The sequence below is a fragment of the Carcharodon carcharias genome, chromosome 6 (genome assembly GCF_017639515.1).
Source record: "Carcharodon carcharias isolate sCarCar2 chromosome 6, sCarCar2.pri, whole genome shotgun sequence".
In the NCBI taxonomy this organism is placed as follows: Eukaryota; Metazoa; Chordata; class Chondrichthyes; order Lamniformes; family Lamnidae; genus Carcharodon; species Carcharodon carcharias.
Genome location: NC_054472.1, coordinates 170658994 through 170681528, shown reverse-complemented (window position 1 = coordinate 170681528; position 22535 = coordinate 170658994). Strand labels below are relative to the sequence as shown.

The window sequence follows — 22535 nt, the reverse complement described above, 5'->3', positions numbered from 1 at the left end:
TCACAGGCCTGAATTTTACATCTCCTGGGTGGATGCGTGCCTGACCCAAACAGACATGAAATAGCGTGAGATGACATCGGGCAAGTGTTCCAATATCAACCCGCACGCGAGCAATCTTCAGGTCGGCGGGCGTGCACGAGTGTCGGAGCCGTGCCCGTCAACAATTAAAGGGCCACTTAAGGCCATTAAGAACCCTATTGATCCCTATTTTACATTGTCCATGCGATTTCATGCTCGTCGCACGGGCAAAATGGGCAGCCCACATTTAACAAAACCTCATCCAAGGGTGGGATAAAAAGGGTCAGCAGCATTGCCAGTGTGAGCAGTGAGGAGTTTAGGAGATAGTTTGCATCTGGTTGCTTACTTTAACTTGATAACTTCATCACTGTTCTGAGCTTCAGTCTGAGCATTTCCAGGCTTCATTTCAGCACTCACTGGTGTCTCCAAGGCCCCCGGAGGATTTTGACCACGTGGATCCTTCCAGGCGCCAGGCAGCCTTCTGTTACCCAGGGAATGGGGATTGTGGTCTCCGCTGGTGGTATCTCCTCTGAGAAGGAAGAGAGGGGCAGAAGGGAGAGGAGGCCAGATGTCCCTATGTAGCTTCCAGGGGAGCAACCTGTGGAGGAGGAGAGGCACAGGCACAAGAGGCGCAGACCCAGCAGGTAGTCCAAGGTAGAAGGGCCGCAGAAGATACCACTATCCTGCTGCCAGTGTTTACAAACAGCGATGGAGCTACCTCAATATGTCCAAGGTGCAATGCCGAAGGAGGTTCCATCTCTCCAGGGAGACTGTGACCTCCATTTGTCAGATGATTGGGCTGGAGATCACCTCCAACTATGTGGGTGGACACCCCATGCCAGTTGCTCTGAAGGTCACAGTGGCCCTCAATTTCTTCGGCTCTTTCCAGGGGTCAGTGGGGGATCTTTGTGAAGTGTCCTATTCAGTTGTCCACAGTTGCGACAGGCTGGTGATAGAAGCTCTATTCAGGTGGATAATGACACTTATTCATTTCCATATGGACGAGGCAGCCAAGCTGAGCGAGCCAGAGGGTTTGCTGTGATTGCTGGGTTCCCCTGCATTCAGGGTGCAATCGACTGCACACATGTGGCCATCAAGGCACCAGCGGGTCAGTCGGGAGCCTTCGTCAACAGGAATGTCCAGATAATTTGTGACCACAAGATTCTGCAAGTCGGTGCAAGGAACCCTGGCAGCTCCCATGACGCTTACATCCTCAGATACCCACAACTGCCAAGGCTGTTCACTGCTCCAGCTCTGCTGGACCGATGGCTACTGGGTGACAGGGGCTATCCATTGAAACTGTGACTTTTAACACCTCTCTGCCACTCAAGAACAGAGGCAGAGAAGCGGTATAATAGGAGTCATGCCTCCACAAGGGCGGGGATAGAGAGGACCATAGGTCTTCTGAAGATTCAGTTCCGATGCATGGACCATTCAGGGTGTCACTAATAATGGTTGCATGCTGCGCTTTCCACAATCTGGCTCTGGCAAGGGGGTACCCACTGGAGTAAAAGGATCTTGAGACAGCTCCACAGGCCACAGATGATGAGTCCAGTAGTGAGTCAGAAGAAGAGCCTGGTGAGGAGCATGATGAAGACGTGGAGGCAGACCTCTGGATCCTCCAGGGAGGCAGGGACACCGGGGATGCCTTGATCTGATGCACCTTCAGCAAGGCTGCCAAAGACCTGCTTCCACCTCATGCCAGGGGTGCTGCCTCCATCCCGGATGTCCAAAATGGCCCTTTCCTTTGAACCCAAAGTCCACACAGTGCCTGTGTAATAACTATTAGAGCCACTCATGTCCAGCATGAGATACCGGTGTGCCCTACACTTACAAAACAAGTGAAGCATACTCAAGCCATTAAGACAAAAGCAAAATTTATATCATGTTGGCACTGATATCAGATGAACATAACAAATGGTGTTAATGGTCACAGCAGTAAACATATTACCAAAACATGGCAGAACAGAAGATCACCCGTGAACAGTCCTATGTGTGCTCAGGAGATGCCTTAAACTTACGTTTGCGAGTGCTGCGTCTTGTCCACCCAACACCACCCCCCCCTCACCGTTGCCGGCAGTGACATTGGAGGCAGCCTGCTGGCTCTGATGTTTTGTTGGCCTTGACGGCCGTCCTCTGGTCAGTGGAGCCTGTACTGGCCCACCGGGGAGTGAGCGGCCAGTGCCACAGTTGACCTCTCCCCAGTCATTGCAGCCTCATCAGATGCTACAGTCAATGGAAAAGAGGTGGAGGAGCTGCTGCTGTCATCCAGAGCATCCTGAGAGGTGCCCGCAGGGACAAGCAGCTCGTAAGCCAATGTGAGGTTGCCCTGGGCCTCCCTGCTCACCATTGATGGATGGGCACCTAGCTGGTATACTGGGTGCCATATCCATCCCCCACACTGACACTGACCTTCTGAGGTCATTGCCGAGTGAGAGCTTGCAGGTCTCAGTACAACCCCAGGAACCCCTAATTCTGTCTCCAGTCTCTTAATGGAGGAGGCAGTGTGCCCGGCGATGAGGGTTAATGTTCCACATGGACTCCTCCACAACAGAGACCATGGCGTACGTTATCCTCATGGATCTCTGCCAGATCCTCCCGCACATCCCGCCAGACATCCAGCACCTGCCACCTAATGGATGCATCCAGAGGCTCATCATCTGCCTTCGAATCACTATAGTCCTGGTCCCGAGCAGTCCTCTGACTGCTGACACCCGAGGCACTCTCTGCCTCCTCCTGCTCCTCAAGCGAGTGTGAAGTGCCCTCACCTCTATGCACCAACATTTTAGTCGACCATCTAATTCTCACCAAGGTGCTGGCATCTGCGCTGGTGCCTGGTTCAGAAAGAGGGGGTGTGATGCAGTTACAGTTAAAGCCCAGTGGTCCTCTGATGTCAAGGGTGACTCTTCGGGGTCCTGTGTTCGTGGGCGAGCTGGCGATTCTAGGGAAGACCAATGACATGTCATTGTTTAATTCATCACACTGTCACTGTGCATGCCAGGTGCTCTGGTGAGACAATGGAGTTCTACATCACGGTGCCATTGTCTTTCAATGATGAATGGGGCCTCCAGGTTTGAGGCTCCCATTAATGATGAGACTACACAGGAATGTTTGCACAATCCAACACTCTCACCTCTGTGCACTGCACTCTTACCTTCGTCAGAGACCCCTGCCTCTTCACAGCTGGCTGACCGAGGTGGGTGGTGGCACTCCAGCTCCAAGGCGTCCATCTCATATCTCATCAGAATGAGGAGGTTTGGGGGGGGGCCTATGCTTGTCTTAGTTCTTTCATTGGGGAAATGGCTTCTCTTCTGAAATGACAGATGAGCATTGACTTGCCCACTGTCTACCTGCATCGCCATTGCAACCTGGCAAATCCTGATCTGAAATAACTTGCAGGGCACGTCCGAGTCATGACCCTCGACCCGCAAGACACTCAGATCAGACAGCCAGGGCTCACCCCCTTGGCCGGCGCTGGTGTCAGTGATAGTCGGCACTCAGGCTCCAACACCCCTGAGCTCCACGGGGTGGGGGGGGGGGGGGGTGCGCAACCAGCCCTTAATGCTCCCCCCCACTGATCTATGCCAACTCATCCTTGCCGAGCACAGCAGATCGTTGAACCTTTTGCGGCACTGCACCCATGTATGCTGCACAACATCGTGGCCACTGGCCTCGGCTGCCACCTCCTCTCAGGCTTTTTTGGCCAGGTGCGGTGGCCTCCTCCTGCCATCCCTGGGTACTAGGGTGTCAAGTCTGACGCCAACCTCCTCCACAAGGACTGCAAGGCACTTGTCCAAGAAACAAGGGGCTGAATGCCCACCGGTTTGCCCTCCTGTCTAACGAATCCAGATGCTGGTAAAGCCATTGTTCGAATAAAATGGTTTCCTGGACAGACTCCAAAGATTCTTCCCTGGCAGCCTTCAGGGAGCTGCCTCCGCCAGTTTTGAAGCACCCACTGGGTCACCATTGGACCCGGTGCCTGACAAGTCCCACCCGGCCCTTCCCGACCATTGAGAAGGCGCGTTTCACGCTGGGCGGACCCTAACTGTGAAATTGCATTTGTAACGCAACCGCAGCTGTGAGCAGATTTCACATCCACTTCTGCTCCCGCCAACTTGGCACGCATGCCAAGAGTGAAATTCAGGCCATAGAGTCATAAAGTGGTTCAGCATGAAAGGAATCCATTCAGCCTATCGTGTCCATGCTGGCTGTCTCCAAGAGCAGCTCACCTAGTCCTACTCCCCTTTCTTTTCCTCATAGCCTTGTAAATTTTCTCTCTTCAGATCATTACCTAACTCCCTTTTGAAGGTCTCGATTGAATCTGCCTCCTCCACAATCTCAGGCAGAGCATTCCAGATCCTCATCACATGCTGCACAGAAATGTTCTCCGCATGCCGCTATCTTTTCTTTTGCCAATCAGAATCAGTGGCTCTGGATCCTACCACCACTTGGAACAGTTTCTCCTTATCTACACTGTCCAGACCCCTCAATACCTCTAACAAATTTCCTCTTAATCTTCTCTTCTCCAAGGGGTACAGCCATCGCTTCTTTAATCTAGCCATGTACCTGAAGTTCCTAATCCCTGGAACCATTCTAGCGAATCTTTTCTGCACCCTCTCTAATGCTTTCACATTCAGAATTGGTTACAATACTCCAGTTGAGGCCAAACCAATCTTTTATAAAGCAGTCCATGTCCAAATGCAGCAAGACCTGGACCATATCCAGGCTTGGGCTGAGAATTGGCAAGTAACATTCGCTCCACACAAGCGCCAGGCAATGACTATCTCCAACAAGAGAGATCTAACCACCATGCCATGACACTCAACGGCATTACCATTGCTAAATTCCCGCACTACCAACATTCTGGGAGTTACCATTGACCAGAAACTGGACTAGCCACATAAGTACTTTGGCTACATAAGCAGGCCAGAGGCCAGGAATTCTGCAGCGAGTAACTCACCTCCTGACTCTCCAAAGCCTGTTCACCATCTACGAGGCACAAGTCAGGAGTGTGATGGAATATTCTCCACTTGTCTGGATGAGTGCAGCTCCAACAACACTCAAGAAGCTTGACACCATCCAAGACAAAGCAGCCCGCTTGATCGGCACCCTTCCCACAAATATTCACTCCCTACACCACTGATGAACAGTGGCAGCAGTGTGTACCATCTACAAGGTGCACTGCAGAAACTCACCAAGGCTCCTTCGGCAGCACCTTTCAAACCCACGACCACTACTATCTAAAAGGATAATGGCAGCAGATAAATGGGAACACCACCATTTGGAAATTCCTTCTCTAAGCCACTCACCATCCTAACTTGGAAACATATCGCTGTTCCCTCACTGTTGCTGGGTCAAAATCCTGGAGCTTCCTCCCTGACAGCACTGTAAGTGTACCTACACCACATGGACTACAGCGGTTCACAGAATCACAGAATTGTTATGGTGTAGAAAGAGGCCATTCGGCCCATCATGTCTGCACTAGCTCTCATAATTTTAACTTAGTGCCAATCTCCAGCCTTTTCCCCATAACCCTGCACATTGTTTCTATTTAGATAATCATCCAATACCTTCTTTAATGCCTCAGTTGTACCTGTCTCTCCCACACTTCCAGGGATTGCATTCCAAACCCTAACTACTTGCTATATGAAAAAGTTTTTTCTCACCTTACATTTGCTTCTTTTGCAAAACACTTTAAAACTGTGCCCATGGTTCTTGACCCGTTTACAAGCAGGAACAGTTTCTCCTTATCTACTCTGTCCAGACCCCTCATGATTTTGAAAACTTCTATCAAGTCTCCTCTTAGCCTTCTCCTCTCCAAGGCAAACAGTCCCAACTTCTCCAATCTTTCCTCATAACTGAAGTGTCTCATCCCTGGAACCATTCTCGTAAACCTCTTCTGCACTCTCTCCAATGCATTCACATCCTTCCTATAGTGTGGCACCTAGAGCTGTACACAATACTCCAGCTGAGCTCTAACAGTGAGTTATATAAGTTCATCATAACCTCCCTGCTCTTCTACTCTATGGCCCTATTAATGAAGCCTGGAATACTGTATGCTTTAGAAACAGCTCTCTCTACCTGTCCTGCCACCCTTAAAGACTTATATAAATATACACCCAGGTCTCTCTGCTCCTGCACACCCTTCAGAATAGTATCCTTTATTTTATATTGTTTCTCCATGTTCCTTGTACCAAAGTGTATTACCTCACACTTCTCCGCATTGAACTTCATCTGCCACCTATCTGCCCACTCTACCAATGTGTCAATGTCCTTTTGAAGTTCTACACTATCCTCCTCACAGTTTGCTGTTCTCCCTAGTTTTATGTCATTTTCAAACTTTGAAATTGTCCCCTGCACACCAAGATCCAGATCATTTATATATATCAGGAAAAGCAAGGTGCCCAATACCGACTCTTGGGGAACTCCATTACAAACCTTCTTCCAGCCCAGAAAATACCCATTAACCATTACTCTTTGTTTCCTATCCCTCAGCCAATTTTGTATTCTTATTGCTACTGCCCCTTTTATTCCATAACCTATAACTTTCCTCACAAGTCTGTTGTGTGGCACTTTATCAAACGCCTTTTAGAAGTCCATATACACCACAACAACAGCCTTGCCCTCATCAACCATCTCTGTTACCTCTTCAAAAAACTCCAGCAAGTTAGTTAGACACAATTTTCTTTTAACAAATCCATGTTGACTCTTCTGAATCAATCTACATTTTTCCAAGCAACTATTAATTCTATCCTGAATAATTGTTTCTAAAAGTTTCCCCAACACCGAAGTTAAACTGACTGGTCTATAATTGCAGGGCAGATCTTTACAACCTATTTTGAACAAGGGTGTAACGTTTGCAATTCTCCAGTCCTCGGGCACCTCCCCTGAATCCAGGGAACATTGAAGATTATTGCCAGTTCTTCTGCAATTTCCACTCTCACTTCCTTCAATATTCTTGGATGCATCTCATCCGGTCCTGGTGCCTTATCAATTTTAAGTACTGACAGCTTAGCTAATACCACCTCCTTATTAATTTTAAACCCTTCTAGTGACTGAGTTTCCTCCTTTGTTACCATGGCCTGGTCAACATATGCCTTATAGGTAAAGACAGATGCAATGTATTCATTTAACACCTCAAACAAGCCTCTTGCCTCTATGTGTAAATCTCCTTTTTGGTCCCTAATGGGCCCTACTCCTCCTTTTATCGCCCTTTTACTATTGATGGGCTTATAGAATACTTTGGGATTTCTTTTTATGTTAGCTGCCAGTCTTTTCTCATAATCCCTCTTTGCTTCCCATATTTGCTTTTTCACATCCCTTCTGAACCTTCTGTTTTCAGCTTGGTTCTCAACTGTATTTGCTACTTGACACCTGTCGTATGCACACTTTTTCTTCTTTAACTTAATTTCTATCTCCTTTGTCATCCAGGGAGCTCTGGATTTGTCTGCCCTACCCTTCCCTTTTGAGGGAACACACCTTGACTGTGCCCAAACCATCTCCTCTTTGTAGGTAGCCCACTGTTAAGCTACTGTGTCTCCTATCAACCTTCAGTTCCAGTGTATGCGGCCCAGCTCCGTTCTTGCCCCATTGAAGTCTGCTTTCCGCCAGTTGATTATTCTTACTCTGGATTGACCCACGTCATTTTCCACTATCATCCTAAACCTTATGTGGTAATGATCACTGTCTCCTAAATGTTACTCCACTGTCACTTGATCTAATTGGCCCACCTCATTTCCAAGAGCCAGGCCTAGCAGTGCCTCCTTTCTTGTTGAACCAGACACATACTGCTGTAGGAAATTCTCCTGAGTACTATCTAGGAACGCTTATTCCTCACTGCCCCTTACACCACCACTATCCCAGCCTGTATATGGGTAATTAAAGTCCTCCATTATAACTACTCTATGATGTTTACACCTCTCTGTAATTTCCTTGCAGATTTGTTCTTCTACATCCTTCCCACTAACTGGTGGTCTGTATATTACACTGAGCAATGTAATTGCACCCTTCTTATTCCCTAACCCTAGTCAAATTGATTTTGTCCTCGAATCCTCTGGCACGTCCTCTTTCTCCAGTACTGCAGTACTTCCCTTAACCAAAAACGCCACCCTCCTTTTTTCCCTTTCCTATCTTTACTGAACACCTTGCAACTGGGAATATTTAACACCAAGATCTGCTCTTCGTTAAGCCAGGTTTCCATTATCACCACAACATCATAATCCCACAAGGCAATCTGTGCCTGTAACTCCTCAGTTTTAATAACTATACTCCATGTGTTCACATACATGCAGTGTGACCATCATTTAGACTTCATTACTTGCTCCCTTACTCCGACTCCATCTATTAGCTTACTATTCTCTATTTTAGTGCTATCTGCCTCTCCCAGCATTCCATGCACCCTGGTATTACTTTCTGATATTCTCTCCTGCTGAACTAGTTTAAACCCTCTCCAACAGCACTAGCAAAGTGCCCCGCAAGGAACTCAGTCCAGGCTCTGTTCAGATGCAACCCATTCGGCTTGTACATGTGCCATCTCCCCCACAGCCAGTCACAGTGTTCCAGGAATCTGAAGCCCTCCCTCCTGCATTATCTTTCCAGCCATGCATTCATCCGTCTTATCTTCCTGTTGCTGTACTCACTTGCACATGGCATTGGGAATAATCCAGAGAGTACTACTGTAGAGGTTCTGCTTGCTACTTTTCTATCTAGCTCCCTAAATTCGCATTGCAGGACCACATCCCCCTTCCTACCTAAGTCATTGGCACCAATGGGGACCATGACCTCTGGCTGATCAGCCTCCCCCGGAAGAATGCCCTGCAGCTGCTCGGTGACCTCCTTGACCCTGGCACCAGGGGGCAACATAGCATCCTGGATCACGTCTACGGCCACAGAGATACCTCTCAGTTTCCCTAAACAATGAATCCCCTACCATTATTGCTCTTCTTTTCTTCTTCCTCCCCTCCTGTACAGCCGAGCCACTTGTGGTGCCACAAACTTGGCTCTGACTGCACTCCTCTGAGGAACCAGTGCCCTCACCAGCTTCCAAAATGGAAAACCGCTTTGTGAGCGGGATCCCAGGGGACTCCTGCACTACCTGCCTACTTTTCTTGGACTGCCTGGTGGTCACCCAGTCCCTCTCTGTCTCCAGGCCCTTAAGCTGCGATATGACCTCTCTGAACATACTATCCACATAGCTGTCAGCCTCACGGATGTGCCATAGTGACTCCAGCCGCTGCTCGAGCTCCGAAATCTGGAGCTCAAGTTTCTGCAGCCGACAGCACTTCCCTGCACATGTGAACATCTAGGACCATGCACATATTACAGGACAAGCATTCCACTTGACTGAGCTGCAGTGCCATGTCTTTACTCTACTTTCCTTACGTTAATAGAGTCTGAGAGTCATAGAGGTCTACAGCACAGAAAAAGGCCCTTCGGCCCATCGAGCCTGCGCCAGTCAAACAAGTACCCAACCACGCCCCCTGCCCCCCCTCCCTGGTGCACCTTCCTCTCCCACTCACAGCTGGACCTTCCACCCTTGACAATCACCCATAGCAGCCCATAGCCAAGGCCATGATGTCCCAAAGCAGACACCAGACATCAACATGAGTTTCTTCATGGCAGAGCCATGTCCATGAATATCCACCCAGCATGCGATGCACATGTTCCTCTAGGGTCCAGTAGCTGTAGGGCTCTATCATCTTTTCCTCCCCGGATGTCTGCGATGTGAGCAAGGCCCTAATGGTAAGTCCCAACTTCCGCATATCACACCTGTCAAGACGTGTTCTGAGCCGGCATGCTTTTCCCGCCCATATGGGAGGTAAATTTGACTTGGTGGGGATGATAATGGCAAGCAGGCAAGATGATGAGATGCAAATGCATTGAAATTAGATTCCCAATGTTGGATGGGAGGAAAAGCGGCCTGCCATTGACTGGTGGAATGGACGATCGCAAACTGGTTTCACAATGGCATGAAACCACTTTTTGGCCATCTTGCCATATTGTCTGCTCACGCCCCTAATGACGCCCAACGCCAATGAGGCTGGAAAATTCCAGCCTGAGTTTCAGAGGGAACTGGGTGTCCTGATAAGTGAATCAAGAAAAGTTAGTGTGCAGGTACAGCAAATAATTAGGAAGGCAAATGCAATGCTGTTGTTTATTGCAAGGGGAATGGAATATAAAAGTAGGGAAGTTTTGCTACAATTGCACAGGATGTTGGTGAGACCACATCCAAAGTACTGCACATGGCTTTAGTCTCCTTATTTAAGAAATAATATAAGTTGTGTTAGAAGCAGTGCAGATAAGGTTTATTTGACTGATACCTGAAATGGGAGGGGTTATCTTACGAGGAAAGGTTGGACAGGCTTGGCCTGTTTCCACTGTAGTTTAGAAGATTGAAAGGTGATCTTATTGAAACCTAGAAGATTCTGAGGGAACTTCTCAGGGTGGATGCTGAGAGGATGTTTGTTCTCGTGGGAGAGACTAGAACTAGGGGACACAGTTTAAAAATAAGGGATCTCTCATTTAAGATGGAGATGAGAAGAATTTTTTTTCTCTGAGGGTCGTGAATCTTTGGAGATCGACAGAGGCAGGGTCAATGAATATTTTTAAGGCAGAGGTAGATAGATTCTCGACTAACAAGGGAGTCAGAGGTTATGGGGGCAGGTGGAATGTGGAATTGAGGCTTGTGGTAAAGTGAGGTACCCTGTCCCTTTAAGAGAATGCAAGATCACGTGATAGCACTGATGAATCACTGAACAGCACGGGCAACTGAGAACTGCAAGCCTAGTTCTGGAGGTTTCTGAATGAGCATGTATGATCTGCTGCTCTGTCCAATGTCTCAATAAACCATCACTGTTTATTCTTACATCAGTTTCTTCCCATTATTGACTGCAAGCAGCAATTGAGGAGAACGTTGGAAGGCATGTAGTTAAGAGTTTGGTTGGCCAATGAACTCATTTACCCAAGACATGAAAAGACACAATTAGATCAGCCATAATGTTATTGAATGGCGGTGCAGGCTGGAGGAGCCAAATAGCTAACTCTTGCTCCTAATTCGTATGCTCACATGTTCATATCATTAAAGTTATTTGGTTCTGAATTCCACCATAAATTTCTGGATTTTTTTTCATTTTGTTGAATTGGTTAAAATGATTCTCTCTTGATTTTACAGTTACAAAATCTCAAATTTCCACTAGTCTTTTGTGCTAAAAATTGTATCCTGAAGGGACCAAGATTTCAATCTTGAAATGAAGATTGCAATCAACTTTTGTGATGCCAAAGCACCTTGGGCCTGATTTTCAGTGCCAAATCGTTTCAAGAATTGCCTTGAGAACCTTGGAGTGAGATCTGATCTATACAACAATTAGAGTTCAGTTAACAGCCAACAAGGTTGAACAGAATCAGTTATCTTTTTTGTTAAGAATGATAATCTTTAACTTGGTATTTACTCTCTTCTGGGTTTGTCCTGTGTGTGATTCTGAAAGTGAAGAAGTTTGTTTCAAAAATCGCCATCCACTTTGTCACTGTCTAAGTCTATTTATTAGCAGTTTTACTCTCTACATTTGGAAGCTGTTTGAAAATTACTTCTTTTCATTTATTCGAGGGTAAACAGCAAAAAAAAAACACTAACATGGGAAATAAAAACAGAAAGTGTTGGAAGTACTCAGCAGTTCTTGCAGCATCTGTGGAGAGAGAAACAGAGTTAACGTTTCAAGTCAAATGATTCTGAAGGAGAGTATTTGAGGTATAAACTACATCAGAAAATCTAGGCTGCACATGGAAAAAGACACACAACCACTTACCTGCTAGTAATGCTTTGACACTGTAACTGGGTTGAAGGACCAATTGGCCATTGAAATTTTTCGGAAACCTGAAGCAGCTTTGTTTGAATGCAGGGTTTACCATCACAGGCTTTACAATTCGGCTTCGGCCTACTGGAATCTTCCATGCTAGTATTTTATCAAGTGTGTAGTAATTGTCATCACGACATTCTTGGAATATTCCTCTACAATTCATTGGGAGATATATGACTGGACTCTTCTTTCTTTTAACAAGCTGGCATTTCAGCATCTTTCCACTGACTCCTTCCTTAATTCCAAGTAATGCTAACTTTTCACCTTTGTTAAGAAAGCTGCCTTCAGCCAAGGGAATTTTAACTTTGTTCTGGAATCTTGGCTGTTCATCCCTCTTCTCTCCTATCTTGACGCAGTTTACCAAATGGCCCACAGTCTCATAAGTGTCTGGATCCGGAATGAGCAGAAATTCCCCTAAATTGGAAAACAAAGCAATTAAAACCAACTAGTGTCATTTAGATTCATTTTAAAAAAGTAGGAAAGGTACTTAAAGAAATCTCTCTCCAATTCCCCCCCTCCCCCCGTTCCCCTCAGCACCCCTCACCCCTTACCTCTCCTTTTCTGAAGATAGTGACAGCTGGTAGTTTCAATAATCCCATTCTATTTTACTAAGGGTCCATTTTACTTGTGTGGAGATGATCAACAGATAATCTGTTGTTTCATTCACTGATATGAGCTACTCTAGTAAAGCTAGCATGGGGAAGGTGGGGGTGAGCCTTCAGCTTGAACGTTTGCAGTCTGTGCGGCGAAGGTGCTCCCACAGTGTTGTTAGGTAGGGTGTTCTAGGATCTTGATCCAGTGATGATGAAGGAATGACAATATATGTCCAAGAAGAGATGGTGTGTGCCTTGCAGAGAACCTAGTAGATGATGGTGTTCCCATGTACCTGCCGGTTTTGTCCTTCTAGATGGTGGAGGTTGTGGGTTTGGGAAGTGCTGTCAGAGAAGTCTTGCAAGTTGCTGTATTATACACATTGCGGCCATACGTGCCTATGGTAAATTGTGCAGATGTTTAATGTGGTAGATGGGTTGTCAATCAACTGCTTTACAGTGGAAGCTTCTAGAGCAGACCTGGTCAAACTACAGCCCTCAGGCAACATCTGAACCTGCCCAGGGTTATACCAGGAAAATAAGCTTAGTAATTGACACACAGACACACACACACACACACACACACACACACACTGTGGGAGTTCAAGCATTGAGTGCATGGTGAAAAGCATAGCACTCATCCTCAACCACTTCTCTGCCACATTTCCAAAACTAGTCTTCCTGACAGACTTTAAGGTAAGAGGAGGAGCAAAAGAAAGCAGGTAACGTCCAGCCTGCCACTACATTTACCATGCAGAATAGGAGTGCACATGTGGAGGAGCACAGGGAGCAGCACAAGGTAATTGTGCACTCAAGATTACTTACTAAAATACGGCAGTTTGGATTCCCCTGTGGTTCTGCAAGTATATACACTGGAATTTCTAAACTTCAATTTATTTTTCGCTTAGGTTTCAAAACTCTTTTTGAAAAGTCAAGTCAACTCTCATACAGTTTAGTTTCCCCATTTTTCTCATTTGCTCACCTCTAAGTGCTGATTCTTGGTACCATGGATGCTGGCAACCCTTCAGTACCTTTCCATGCAGCCACATATCATATGCAGGTTGACATAGTGAATGTTAGCAGGCTGTTTGGCATTGTAGCCAGCATCTGTCCTATCCAGAACTGATGCACACTTTCGAGCAGGTGCAACCTTCCCTGCCTCTCTTTGGTGATGATCAGAAAGCTGTACAGCACGAACTACTGGTCCTTTACCCATCAGAATGGTCAAAAATCTAAAACCTGTTAAAAAACAAGACTTGCAGCTGTGTGTAAGTCCGGTTAACTTTTTACTTTATAAATTCCTGTAGCCAAATTTATAATGGTACCAGGAACGGAGGAGCTTCAGTTACATGGGGAGATGAGAGAAGCTGGGGTTGTCTCCTTAGACCTGAGAGAGTTAAGTGTAGATATAATAAAGATGTTTAAAATCATGAAGGTTGTTGATTCAGTAAATAGTGAGAAACTGTTTCTGATGACAGAAGGGTCAGTGACCAGAGGACACAGATTTATGGTAATTGTCAATAATTGTCAATATAAGAACAAAGGTGGTCGAGGGGATTGCTACAACTACTGAAGGATCTCACACCTCAGCGTCACTTAGAAGGCCTTTGTCAGAATCATTCTAACCAGGGTTCATCGACTATCCAACAGAATATACGCAGAGGCACAATGTGGCTTCAGATCAGGGAGATACATAGTAGACATGATCTTCTCCATACATCAGATTCAAGAGAAGTGCAGAGAGCAGCGAACACCACTCTACCTTGCTTTTGTGGATCTCACAAAAACATCTGCCACTGAGCAAGACACCGCCAGGCACTGGAGAAAATCGGCTGTCGTCCCAAGCTTCGCCGTCTCATACTATCCTTCCATGATAATATGTCAAGGGCAGGATGGTGGGTTTAACGGCGGGCGGGGGTGGGACAATGCAGCAGGAGCTGAAAATAAAATCGATACCCTGCCGGCGTGAAATGCTGGCAGGAATCTGTACATCCGCCCGTCATGGCATTTCGTCGTTCCTGCCAGAGGTCAGCATGAAACCGTTTTGCTTCCTGTTAATGGGATGCAGATGAAGGTCCAACCGGAATTGTCTCCCTCCACCCCATCCAATCATTCATGCTGCCAGCTGAACATCATGCTAGTCCAGAACACGTCCGGACCAACGTGGTGTGGATATGTCCAGACTCACTTGGAAGGAGGCCTGGGACAGATTGTGGAGATTGGAAGATGGAGGCCTCTGGCAACCGTGGACGCTGGAACACCACGTGGATCTTCCCGCTCCAGCGGCTTACTTCCAGGAGGTTGGTCTTTTAGTTGCAAGGTAGACAGCTGCATGAGATATTGTTGGGCGGCAAGTCCGTGCTTGAGGCAGGGGTTGGGGGTGTGCAGGATTAGATGGGGAGGAGAGGATTGGAAAGGTGGGGTAGAGGTGGGATGGTAGAGGAAAGAGAGATGCTGCAGGGCTGTGGAATGGGTGAATTGGCATGGAGCGGCAGGGTGCGCATGGCTGTGGTGGAGTATGGGGGAGGGGGTGGTGTTGGCGGGGTGTGCAGGTGTGAACGGGCATTGGGGGGACCATGAGGGGAAAGGGGTTCAGATGGAGGGGTCCATGGAGTTGACTGATATGTCCTGGGGGGCATACTGAGGGAATTGTTGAAAGGAAAATATGGTGAAGGTTAAAAGGGGGCAGTGGGAGCCATTAGGGTGGAAGGGTGTGGGTTTGGCAATGACGGGTGAAGGGGCGCTGAGGGTTGTTGGAGGGGATATGCAAGTAAAAGCGGGTTCTGAGGGTAGGCAGGATCGAGGGGCATGTCTATTGTAACGGGGTGGGCTCCTCAGGAAGGTAGGGGACGTGGATATTCATGTGCACAAGACAGGGTGATGGGGTGGCGGGTAGTTGAAGGGTAAATTGGGAAGGTCAAATGTTACCCCTGGGTGTCAAAGGTTATGGGGGAGGGTGTAGGTCACAGTTGCGGGGGAGGAGGGGGAAGGGTAAATGTATTGGTCTGCACGTTGAAGGTAACATGAACCATGGCCATTCACAACTATCCAGAGCCTCATACTGGAGATCATGAGATGCTGCATGGGATTTGGCTTATTGGGGGTGGGCGGAGATGCAGGTCATCTCAACTGGACAATTGAAGGGGAACCCCAGCAAGTAGTACTTACAATGCTAGGGCGTTGGGACTGATGAGCATCTGAAGGACAAAGGGTCAGCGTGTGTGGGGGACCTCTTGCACATGGCTCGAAGGGGCCTGGCAACGACCTTTGCCCCACACCCCCCCCCGCCCCAGCATGATTGCGGGGGACATAGACCCAGCTTGGGGTGCCCCTCTGGAGATGATGGGGTGGGGAAGGGTGGTTGGAGGTGCACAGGCCTAAGGACTATGAATCACAAATAAACCACTTCAGACCTCATTAAAATGCAAGTGTACTCGATAAAAGTGTCATAACATTAACAATCATAGTTCACTCATGCAATCACATGTAAAATCAGAAATTCTTAATCTTGTGTTCCCTACTACTTCTTCTAGGTTCTCCCCCAACATCCACAGCAGGGGTGGAGGCAGCCTGCTGACCAGATTGCCCTGCTGTCTTGGGTGACCTTGGCTGCTGTCCTCTGGAGACCTGAGGCCTGGAGGGCCCCGGCTTTCTTTGGCTGTCCTGCTGTGGGGCAGCTGTTCCCTCTGCGGCCATACTGGATGAAGCTGAAGGCGTCATAGGCCAGGGGATTCAGACGGGCTGCTCACCCTCAGAGTCCTGGGGGTAACCAACAGCTCTTCCTCCCTTTGGGTACCCAAGGGCCCCATCTGACTCCTTGAGGGGAAGGGGCACGTATAGGAGGGTCAAGCTGCCCGGCTCTATCTTGTGTAGCCACTGCAAAAGCTCACCCATGGCTACAGTAATGGAATGCAGGTCTGCGCGCATCTCGGGCAGAAACTAGGTATTCTGACGGACCAGGTTCTCCATGGTGTCTGCCACCCTCCCCACGGAGACCTCGATGCACGCACATGTTAGTACCACTTCATCAACCAGCAGGTGGACAGACTCCTCTGCCTCACGTGCCACTCTGTTAAGGGCCTCCGGCACCTCTGCTTGATGATCACCCAGCTCTTGCAGCTTCCCCAGTATCTTGTGCAGGGCCAATCTCAGATGCTCATTGCCTGACTTGGACGTCGCAGATGCCTCTTCCCCAGCAATCCTCCAAGTGCCAGTGAGCTTGACTGACCCCGCCTCCTCCTGCTGCAGACATATGTCTGCGCGGTGACCACCAGAATGTGAGACCCTGCCCGATTTAGATCTAGTGCCACTGAGGCGTGTGTGTCTGTGCTGGTAGAGGGTGAAGATGACTGCTATGACACCACTACAGGTGCACTTTCTTCCTCCTATCCAATGTCCTCCATCCTCTTTGGGCTGGGGAAACTTCTGGAGAAGGTTTCCTCTTCACCCCTTGCCCTCTTCCTGCTGGCACCTGTAAGTAAGAGAAGAAAGCGCAAGTGACTACATGAGCTGCTGGAGGAATGCATGATGCTTAGGTTTCTATGTGACTACATTATGCATAGATCCTTAATGGATGGAGGACTCCTGCCGACATCTCCATCCTCACCGGCTCGGTCCAGTTCCTCCCTTGCCCACTCCTCGAATTCAGTGAGGTTCTTGAGGTCAGGCCAGCCCTCATCCGTCTTTCTCTCTATCTCCTGTTGCACCTCAACTTTTAATGCGCAAAGAAAGAAGAGGGGTTGAGAGCTATTGGGTTTTGTGTATCTTTTCATGCTTCCAGTATTACAAATAACCCACTGGATTGTGTGCCGCGTGATTGATGCACTGCAGGTTGTCCACAAGGGTTCTGGGGACGCACTTTCCAAAGTAGTGAGCCCATGCAGATAGAAGGATATGGCTTGCAAAGGCATGTCAATAGCAGTGCTTGCTGTTGCCCCCAATGCCCAAGCCCCTTCACCCGCCACCTCTCGTCCCCACCCCCCCAACCTGTCCCTGACAGCATCTGAACTCTGTGTGGAAGGGTCAGGGACCTACATTAGCCTCTCTACCTGCAGACTAGATGGACTGCAGTGGGGCTATGAGGCATCACCTTATCACGTTGAGTAGCTGTTTTATGCATGCGCTGCACAGATGGTGCCCTTGGCACTCAGGCCCTTGTCCCCTCTACCATTCAGTGAGGTGAATGTGAGCAGTTGGGAGTTTACATGTTCTGCCAGCGCGGAAGAGGTCCTTCATCCGTTTGAGTCATTGCAGGGCAGTCCTCTGGTGGAGGCCTTGGGCACTGACCACCCTGGAGATTTCCACCCACGCAGGGTTGGTGCGACAGCTCAACCCTCCTCCTTCTGTCCTCCTGGCCTCCACTGCATTGAGCAGCACATTGAGGGATGTATCACTGAATCTGGGGACTGGAGCTCCCTCTGATCGATGGGCCATCTCCTCCTTCAGTGGTGGGTAAGTTGATGTCCAGGCACTATTTAAATATGGTGCCTGGATATGACAGCAGGGCATGCGTCATCCAGCCCACCCCAACGCACAAAGTGCCAGGAAACCACAGGCTGCATAACTAATTCAGCCAGCATGGTGCAATTAGGCACCAATTCCCTCCACGGCAGGAAGCACTCCCAGTTTCTGCCACTGTCATGGGACTTAGGCCGGGAATAGAAAATTCCGCCCCACGGCATCATTTAGTTTCATTGATCCACCTTTGACAGTTTTGAGATCAAGAATGGAGTGAACAGGGCTATCTTAGCCCCTACTCTGCTTTGTATCTTTACCTCTGTCCTCCTGACCTTTGCTTTCACTGCCGACATGGTGGGAGTGTGCCTCCACACACATTCAGATGGGAAACCCTCAACCAATCAAGACTGAAAGCCAAGACAAAGGTGTCGCATGTCCTGATCAGAGACCTTCTGTATGCTGATGATGCTGCACCAGTCACCCAGACAGAAGACCAAATCCAAAGGCTCATGGAGTGTCTCTCCCATGCCTGTGTGATGTTTTCCCTCACCCTCAGTGTCAAGAAAACTGTAGTTATGGGACAAGCGTGTTGTGTCTTCACCTGTGATCAGACTCAACAACACACCACTGGAAACAGCAAATGCTGGTATCTTGGATCCATGGTGGCAGGCAACCTGGCTCTTGACAAAGAGCTCACAAACATTGGAAAGACGGCTACCAAATCAAGCAGATTAACAAAGCATCAAACTTACCCACAGGTTCAAGCCGCTTATCTATAAGGCCTGAATTCGCTGAACATTGCTGTGGTAGAAAAGCCTGGACTACTTATTCCTTCTAAGAAAAGCAGCTCATAACTTCCATCTCCATTGTCTATGGTGGATCCTCAGCTTCACATCAAAAGATAAAGTCACCAGTGAAGCAGTTCTTCCTCGGGCAAACATGCCAGGCATGCAAGCATTAATCAAATAAAGGTGGCTTTTTCTGGCATGGGCACCTGCACAGATTGGAAGATGGCCACATCTCCAAGGACATGCTTTATGGGGAAGTAGTCATGTCAATCAAAACTCCAATTCAAGGATGCTATGAAAAGAGACATGAAAACCTTCAACATCAATCACGACAAATGGGAAATTCTAGTTGACGATCAATACAAATGGTGATATCAGCTGTGGACAGGAATTCGCCACCATGACCGCATGTGGTTTCAGAAGCTTCAAAGCAGATGCCAGCCCTGAAACAAGGCACCATCGGAGCTATCCCGCATCACCAGCAGGGGGCAATGTCAGGTGTGGCACTTTAGGCTGATTTTACTTTTCCGGAATCAGCTTGTTCAGTCAACAAAAGAAGTCCAGCAGATGATCTCATCTGTCCTCCCCGAAGTTCTGAGGCTGCATTCCCATCATCTCTTGAAGATGGAAGGGGGCCAAATTGGTGAAAGAGCCAGAGGGTAGTGGATTTGTAGAATCACCAAAATTCTGCTGGTGGATAAGGGATTGAAACGTAGAGGCATAAATGCTGCAATGCCTGCAGCAAATCCAAAGATACACATGACTGAAGGTCTCCAAAAGGAATCTCCATGACCTTTCAACAAATCCTTTCTCCTTGATGGATGAATGGATCATGGCAAGCTCTGCACTTTAAACACAGATGCATTTTCAGGGATAGATGGAAAGCAGAAATCATGTGACAGCTGTGGCTCAGTTGATGGCACTCATGCCACTGAGTCAGACATTTCTGGCTTCAGGTCCTCCTCTAGGACTTGAGCACAAAGATCAAGGCTGATGCTCCAGTCTACTACCAAAGGAATGCTACACTGCCAGAGATGCCTTTTTTCAAGTGAGATGTAGATTCAAATATATGGTTAAGTCAGACCATCAAATGATGTTTTGGTTGTCACCATCCCTGGGTATATCCTGTCCCAATGGCAGGACAGTCCCACCAGAAGTGTGCAAGGGCACAAAATGTACTCTGGGTGGAGGACTTCAATGTCCATCACTAAGAGAAGCTTGGTAGCACCAGTACTGACCAAGCTGGCCGAGCCCTGAAGGATATATCTGCCAGACTGGGCCTGCAACAGGTGTTGAGGGAACCAACAAGACGGAAAAACCTACTAGGCCTCTTCCTCACCAATCTACCTGTCACAGACACATCTGTCCATGACAGTATTTGTAGGAGTGACAACCATACAGTCCTTGGGAAGACAAAGTCCATCTCTTCACACCATCCATCATGCTGTGTGGCACTACCATCATGTTAAATCCTTTATTCTTTCATGGGATGTGGACATCACTGGCAAGGCCAATATTTGGTGCCCATTCCTAATTGCCCTTGAACAGAGTTGCTTGCTAGGCCATTTCAGAAAGCAGTTAAGAATCAACCACATTGCTGTGGGTCTGGGGTCACATGTAGGCCAGACTGGGTAAGGACAGAGGATTTCCTGCCTTCCTTTGTGATCTAGATGGGTTTTTAATGACAATCAATGGTCTTTTCATGGTCATAATTACTGAGACTAGTTTTTAATTCTAGATTTATTAATTGAATTTAAATTCCACCAGCTGCCATGGTGGGATTATGAACCCATGTCCCCAGAGCATTTGTCTAGGCCTCTGGGTTACTAGTTCAGCGATATTACCACTACGGCATCATCACAACCTTAAAATGGGATAAGTTCAGAACAGATCCAGGCATTGGATCTAAAACTAGGCATTAATGAGGTGCTGTGGGAAATCTGTAGCAGCAGAACTGTATTCTGCCACAATCTGTAACCTCATGGCCTAGCCTATCTCTCATTCTACTTTTGCATCAAGGCAGGATCTATCCTTGGTTCATTTGAAGAGTTCAAACGAGCATGTCAGGAGCAGCACCAGGCGTACCTAAAAATGAGGTGTCAACCTGGTGAAGCTACAACACTGGATTGCTTGCATGCAAAACAGCGGATGCAGCATGTGATAGACAGAGCTAAGCGACCCCACAACCAACAGATCAGATCAAAGCTCTGCAGTGTTGCCACATCCAATCACAAATGGTGACTGATAATTGAGAAAGAGGAGGATCCACAATTATCCTCAGATCTCCATCACAACAAGGGGTCAACTATGTCAACCACAAGGGCTTCCATTCGCTGATTGTGAAGCTGGTGTGCAACCACCAAATGCAATCTGCACAGTTTCCAGGGGTTGCCCTACATTCTCAGTCGGTCACAGATCCCTGACGTCTCCCAGGGTCCACAGAAGCTGCAGGGATGGCTCCATGGGGTCAAGGGCTACCCACAGAGGCCGTAGCTGATGACACCCGTGCGGCAGCCTCAAACTGCAGCAGAGCGACGCTATAATGAGGCTCATGTAGCAGCTCACAACTTGGTGGAGCAAACCATCAGGATGCTGAAAATGAGGTTCCAGTACCTAGACCGGTCTGTTGGAGCCCTGCAATATAATCTACAGAGGGTGTCACGCATCATCATCACCTGCTGCGCCCTTTTTAACCTGGCGCTGCTATGGAGAGAGGAGCTGGTTGATGCAGAGATGCAGGAGCTGGAGGACTACTCGGATCAGGAGAACGTCAATGGTGATGAGGGTGAGGAGGTCCTCAAAGGCCACAATGACAGCGATGAGGCCCTCACACTGGCTAGACAAAGCAAGCACGCTCAGGAGGCCCTCATAGCTGCTAGGTTTGTGGAGGATGATGATGACATGCAGTGAGGAGACACCATAGATCCTCACATTGCGTCTCTGAATGTGTTGCTCCAGTCTGGCTTATGGCAAAGCACATACCATCTATGAGAATGCTCCTATCATGGAGACGTAGTGGAGGCCCTAATAGTCGCTCGATTGCAGGAGGATGATGACAACATGCAGTGAGGACACTCCATAGATCTTCATATAGCCCCTGAGAATGTCTGACTCCTGTCTGGCCGAGGGCAACTCGCTTGCGTTCTGTGACCGGGGTCATACCATAGAGACGTAGCCGTGAAACTAAAAACACCTGACCTTTTGTCCGCCTTCAGCCCCTGATCCCTTCAGGAGCACAGGGTCACTGGTCATAGATGCTGACAAGTTGGGGGCCAGCCCCACTTTAAAGTTGCTGGGAGAACACAGAGAGAAAGATGAAACTTGGCCTGCCCACTACATTCTGGCAGCAAAGACCAGCACAGCCGAGGTGCAGGCATCAGTAATGTGTCCAGGGAATGTGAGGCTGGACCATAACTTTGGTCTGAAGGCTGCACACAGAACAGGGAAGGAGCCCTGGACTGAGACGCCTGCCTTTATCTTGTGCAGGAAGGTTTCACACCTGAGTGACACAAACACTGCTCATCAGAACAAGGAGCCATCGGCAGGGAGACATTCTTAAGAGTTTATTGACAATAGTGAACATTATGTACAAGTGATTAACACCTGCGCTCAGGCTGTGAAACTACATCTTCTTAATTCCTCCCCCTTTCCATCGGGGACCTGGGGTGGAGCAGTCCCATACAACCATAGGACTCCCAAGATACCTGTGTCTTTTGCGGCCTTGTGGAGTCCGTGGACTATCTATATGTTAATTGTTGTAGGCTGCACCCCCTTTTTAGTTTTTTGAAGAAGTTTTACTGTTGTTTTGTTTGCACTCCAAGTCCCAAGCT

General features: G+C 48.1%; 1 protein-coding gene across 1 annotated transcript in view; it reads right to left on the bottom strand.

Annotated features, from left to right (window-relative positions):
• Positions 1 to 22535, bottom strand: part of LOC121278853 (protein THEMIS3-like) — an 82643-nt gene that overhangs the window by 3514 nt on the left and 56594 nt on the right. The window contains exon 3 of the mRNA XM_041189311.1: positions 11820 to 12284. Within this exon, the coding sequence (XP_041045245.1) occupies positions 11820 to 12284 (465 nt within the window). The remainder of the gene's footprint in view (positions 1 to 11819; positions 12285 to 22535) is intronic.